Genomic DNA, 6000 nt, shown 5'->3' on the forward strand with positions numbered 1-6000 from the left:
TTCATTATAGATTCCACATGTAGAATAGTAATTATTCTACAATTACTATCTTAAAAATGTTCTAGAGAGAAAGACAAATTAGCGCTATGATATGAGCAGTATGGTAATGCTATCACCAGACTGTTGCTTCTATTTATAAAACTTAGATTTTTTTTATCACTGTTTTTATTAGTTACATTTGTTCCTTATGAGAAGTTCTTCTTAAATAATTGTCCTAATAGCAGGTAAAGCTAGGCCAGTGATCAGCCTTAGTTAAATAGGGCATATGTTTGTAACCAAGACTGTCAGGTGTCCTTGAAGGTGGAATGAAAACCTTTCGGTATATAAATCCAAGGAAGCAGGTGATAGACACCCAGCTCTTTGTAGTGATCCTAAACGATCGCTGAAAGTCTGCCTAAATTTAAGGTCAATCCAGATTGAACTGTCTGCTAAGAGGTCCTGGGAAGAGGTTCTTGCATTTTTTTATGTAACAGTGACCCAGCAATATCCCATTTAAGGCCATAGAATAAAGTTCTTGGAGCAAGAAGAGGTAGGAATAACAAAAGAAGCTGACTTTAGACACAGTACTTAAGGTATTTAAATGTTCTTGGATAGCATATACCTTCCTAAAACAAAAAACTTCAGGAACACAAAGCTAATAAGAGTAATTCAGTGGAATAAATGAATACTTGGAATATCATTTTTTTACACGACAATTCCAATCCTCATACGTTCTCTGCCAGCCCCCTTTCCGTACCTCCTGTGACCAGTTTCTTACCTGATTTCTGGGGTGCAGTTGGAAGAAAGGAGGCTTGGGAAAGGGGACACAGAGCCTAAAATGAAGTGGAACAGTTGCAGGAAACCTGCCTTTCAGAGTATTTCCTCATCAGACCTTGCCCTTCCATATTTGACCTCTTCTCAGGCTACCCTGGTTTCCCTATTTCAGTCTGTCTAGGAAACTGAGGTGGCAGCTGCATGCGCCCTATTTGAATGCAACCTCTTATGTTTATAGCACACTGCAAAGACTGCACATTGCTCTTCTAACATCGTAAAGCACATGCACTAAATTTCTGTTAACATGTCAGAGACAGTAGGTCTGGCAATCCAGAACCAAGGACAAAGATTTTTGTTTTTGTTGCTTCCTCTTTTTCCCTCCCAGAGAATTTTCTGTCCATACTTTTAATTTAGAAGTTAACTAACATCTTAGTAGGTATTCAACTGAAGACATGATCTCAAAGGAATGGAACAGGATAAGATGAGGAGAGGTGTGCTGAGGGACCCAGGGCACTAGCATGGTAGATGGTGGGTACCATTTTTAAACCTCCTGCAACTCCCTGTCCTAGAGGTTGTCTTGGGTGCATGAGAGCTACTTGGAGGTAGGAAAGTCATGAGGATGAAACATTTGGACTAGTGAGTTTGTTGTCATTGCGATTTCACAAAGGAAGTGGAATTGTAGAAGTAGCCTAAGCGTGAACTGATAAGTCAATTAATTACTTCCTAATAAACCAATTTAATTTAATGTCTATATAATGTGCTTAGGTATGTTGCCAACTGGAAGGAAATGGCTACAAGCGACTCTTCAGTTAACTTCAAAAGTAGGTGATTTTTAGCTATACTTTATGGGAAATACTTCTGAACAAAAATGATACATTCCACATATGTACACATTTCTTAGCACCTAACATTTCCACACCCTGCACAGTATATAGACATAAGTAAATTTGCCAAGTCATTATTACCTTATAGTAAGACTGTTAATTGGAAATAGAAGGAAATTTTTTATTTTATATAGGGTTAAATTTTTTTCCAGTTTGAAACCATACTTCATTTTCAATGTAGCTAGAAATATCCAATAGCTATATAGTATTTTAAAGCAGAAAAGAGCTCCTTTACTTTTCCTTCTTATAGCATTATTAGCACCTAAAAATAACATTTCTGTTTATAAATGATACTGAGTTTCTATAAAAATGAATGTATTTTATTTGTGGAAATTAAAAATTTTAAAGCACAGAATACATTTTTAGAAAACCAATTTTACTACTTTTACCCGTTTATGGTTAACAGTTGGAATGTTAGAATGTACTTAGGTAATGTATAGTTAAGTAAATCAAATCAAATAAGGAATTCAAAAGCTACTGGTCTTCTTGAGTTATTCATGAGTCCTTTTCTAAAGTTGCATACTTCATGGTTTCAATAATAATTTTTAATGAGCAAACTTCACTTGGCTAAATAAATGCCTCAAAATATAAGAAGTAATGTTTAGGTTCTGTGCCACTCTTGTCCCTCAGTGGTCCAAACACAGAGCAGCTGAAGAAGCACAGCATCATAACCCAGAAATATCAACACCTAACATAGCCAAGTCTAATCATGGTTGTATAGTCTGAGCGTAGGAGTTCTCTCCTGCTGGCATCTGTGGGAGGTGGTAACTCGGAGAAGTTACAATTGTGGAGAGTTGGTTCAGAGTGCCTGGTGTTGATTTTTGGCTCTACTGCTTACTGGCTGTGTGATCTTGGGCAAGTTACTAGTTCAGTTTCCTCTTCTGTAAAATTAGATTAACAATAGTACAAGGTTATAGGCAGCAGCGAAGTACTAAAGAAAAACATGTGAAGAGCTTAGACTAGTTCCTGGCACGGAATTCATACTCTATAATTAGCCTTAACCTAGCCACTGTGTCCAGCTCATTGCTACCACCACACCACGGTCCAGGTTGCTATCATCCCTCTGCAAGCTTGTGTGACAGCCTCCAAACCCATTACCCCTTTTCCTCCCTCCCCCGCCCCAGTCCATTCCCCACACAGCAGACAGTGATCTTTCACAATGTAAACCAACGCAGTTAGAACACAGGATCCCTTCTTTAGCAATCCCCATGTGGGAGTGCTAACTTAAAGTGTTTTATAGTATTAACTCATTTGATCTTCAGCCCAATGAGTTCTATTATCTGCATTTTACAGATGAGCAAGCAAAGAAATGGGTTACTTGCTCAAGGTCTCACAGTAAGAACCTGTGAGGGCTGCCAGCTCCAGAACCCATGTTCTTAACCAGGACCACTTCTGCTGCCTCTCCGTTTTCACTGTGCTTGGAACCAAGACCCAACTTTAGGATGGCTCTGGCTCTGGCTCTGGCTCTGGATTAGCTTTCCACTCTAATCATGTCCCACTCTCCCCCTCACTCACAGCCTCTTGCCTGTTCCTCAAACATTCTGTGGTTTCCACTTTGGGGGTTTAATGGAGTTGGTGGTCTGCTACAGAACAGTTTTAGGGAACTATCTTCACTAAGGGCAGGGAGTTGTCCTGTTTGCTTCTGAATCCCCAATGTGTGTAACACACAGTAAGTTTTCAATGACAGATCAAAGAACATAAAGGAATGACAAGTAAAAAAAGTGGGAGCATAGAATATAAAATACTGAGTTAAAAGATTACAGCCCTAGCCGGTTTGGCTCAGTGGATAGAGCGTTGGTCTGCAGACTGAAGGGCCCCAGGTTTGATTCCGGTCAAGGGCACATGCCCAGGTTGCCAGCTCAATCCCCAGTAGGAGGCAGCCAATTAATGATTCCTTCTCATCATTGATGTTTCTATCTCTACCCCTTTCTCTCCCTCTAAAATATATTTTAAAAAGAGAGAGAGATTACAGGCATACCTTGGAGAGATGGCGGGTTCAGTTCCACACCATCTCAATAATGCAAGTAGTGCAATAAAGTGAATCATAATCTTTTTGCTTGTGGAGGTCTTGCTTTCCATTTGTAAAAAAAAAAAAAAAAAAGCAATAGCTGTGAAGCATAATAAAGTGAAGTGCTGCGAAACGAGGTCTGCCTGTACCGATGGCAGAAAAATGGAAAGATATTGTATGATGATTGGAAGGAGCACAAGAGAAAGTGAAATTTATTTTAAGTAGGAGAGGTTTGCATTTATAGCTGAAGTCAGTAGAAGGTGAGACATTGAAGGTGCTGGCACTGGAGAAGAGGAGAGAATGTGTGCCACTTCTTTAAGAGCACAAGGTAATCTAATCCAGATATTTGGAAACTTTAGCTCAAGAGAGAGAAAAGGCTTCTATTCATTTATGAATAAAAAACTGTTAGCTAGTAGTGAATTATGGGGCACTAACTAAACACCATGCTGAATGCTAAGTCCTTTACGTGCACATTACACTTAATTCTCACAAAAATGATTATAGGTATGCACTGTTGTTAACCCCATTTTATAGATGAGGACACTGGGACTTAGGTTAAATAATTTGCCACAAATTGCACAGCTAATCCTATATAATAAAAGCCTAATATGCAAATTGTCCCCTCAACCAAGAGTTCGGCCGATTTGACCAGGAGGCGGGGCCATCCAGCCAAAACGCAGGAAGAAAGGCCCTGGCCGGAGACAGTGGCATGCAGTCGCGGGGAGGGAGGTCCCACCCGGCAGCCGGCAGCTGCTAGGGACCCTATCTGTACACAAATTTCATGCACTGGGCCTCTAGTTAGTAATAAATCAAACTCAAACCCAAGTCCTTCAGAGCCTTTTGTAGAGATAAACAATGAAATATAGTAGGAAACAGTAGGATGAACTAAAAAACTTGGGACATTTATGGCTTCAGTTGAGTAGGATATAAAGATAGGTGCTCTAACAGTGGTGAAAGGAATGTGGAATAGACCTTAGCCTGGTATATTGAATGAGCCTATATCTTATCACATCAGGCATCCTTCTAAACATTTGTCATTCCTCTCTCTCTAGGTTTCAGGTTTCAACAAGAACAGAAATATATATATGACTATGCAGCGATATCAGAGGGCATGGGAACATCAGATAATACTTCATATGGAAATACTTAAGAAGAACCAAATTTTACTAGCCTAACACCTAATTCCCCTTATGGAACATAAATATAAAGTACTCTTTTCTTTTTTGAGCTATAGCCCTTCAAACCCTGATTACATTCGCTATACTTAAGAGATAAGTTATTCTGACTAGAATGACATATATTCTTGGCACAGAATCTACCCAATTAAGGAAGATTAAAAAGAAATAGAACATTGGACTAGATACAGTGGTCATAGAAAATACAGAAATTATTTCTGGTATTCTGAAAACTGTAATATTCTAACCATCACACTTAAATAAATATACTTAAGTGCGAAAATCTTCAGCTTGTTTTTCTTCCTTTTTGAAGTATCTTCTACTTGAGCAATCATGTCAGGCAGAATTCCTTTCCCGTTAAAAAAGGGGAAAAGGGAGACAGTATAGCACAGTCTCTTTTTATTAGGAAAGCAATAGGCTTACTAGAAGCCCCAGCCCTAGTCACCTTAGACATCCTTGAACAAAACGAGATCACTGGGGCACCCTTAGCTGAAGAAGCTGGAAAAGCAAGAACCTATCAGTGGGAGGAGTAGAGGACTGGAGATGACTGTTGAGTCAAGGAAGAATCCACCACACCCTCCAGGTCTAAGCACCCTCTACTGCTGCCTGCCATCACACTTATCACACCGCGTCTTTAAAAATCTGTCTACAATCCTAACGACCAGAGCTTACAGCCCCAACTATAAAAAAACAATTAAACCTGGCCCATGTGACTCAGTGGTTAGAGCATCGACCTGAGCACCAAAGGGTCTCAGGTTTGATTCCAGTCAAGGGCACATACCTAGGTTGCAGGTTGGATCCCCTGAGGGTTGGGGTGCCTGCAGGAGGCAACCAATCAATGTGTCTCTCTCACATCTATGTTTCTTTCTCTCTCTCTCTCTCTGTCTCTCCCCTTCCCTCCCTTATCAATGGAAAAAATTTCCTTGGGTGAGGATTAACCAAAAAACAAAACAACCCCCCTCCCCACACACACACATATACACACAAATCAGCAGTAACAGACCTATTGTATTTAAGAAAAGCAGATTTATTGAAATATAATTTACATATAAATTCACCCATTTGAGTGTTGAGTTTTGACAAATGTAATTTTCACAACAATTAAGACATAAAGCATTTCCATCACCCCCAAAATGTGCATCTTTGCAGTCAATCCACTCATTCCACCCCAAGCCCTGGA

The 6000-nt window shown here is 39.7% G+C and overlaps 1 protein-coding gene across 1 annotated transcript in view; it reads left to right on the forward strand.

Moving 5' to 3' along the window:
- Positions 1-4989, forward strand: part of CUNH11orf65 (chromosome unknown C11orf65 homolog) — a 69948-nt gene extending 64959 nt beyond the window's left edge. The window contains exons 8-9 of the mRNA XM_070425978.1: positions 1519-1574; positions 4698-4989. Of these exons, the coding sequence (XP_070282079.1) occupies positions 1519-1574; positions 4698-4795 (154 nt within the window). The 3' untranslated portion in view covers positions 4796-4989. The remainder of the gene's footprint in view (positions 1-1518; positions 1575-4697) is intronic.
- The last annotated feature ends 1011 nt before the right edge of the window (positions 4990-6000 follow it).

Source organism: Myotis yumanensis, unplaced genomic scaffold, assembly GCF_028538775.1.
Source record: "Myotis yumanensis isolate MYYU_CA2020_CCGP unplaced genomic scaffold, mMyoYum1.0.hap1 SCAF_10, whole genome shotgun sequence".
NCBI classification, from domain to species: Eukaryota; Metazoa; Chordata; class Mammalia; order Chiroptera; family Vespertilionidae; genus Myotis; species Myotis yumanensis.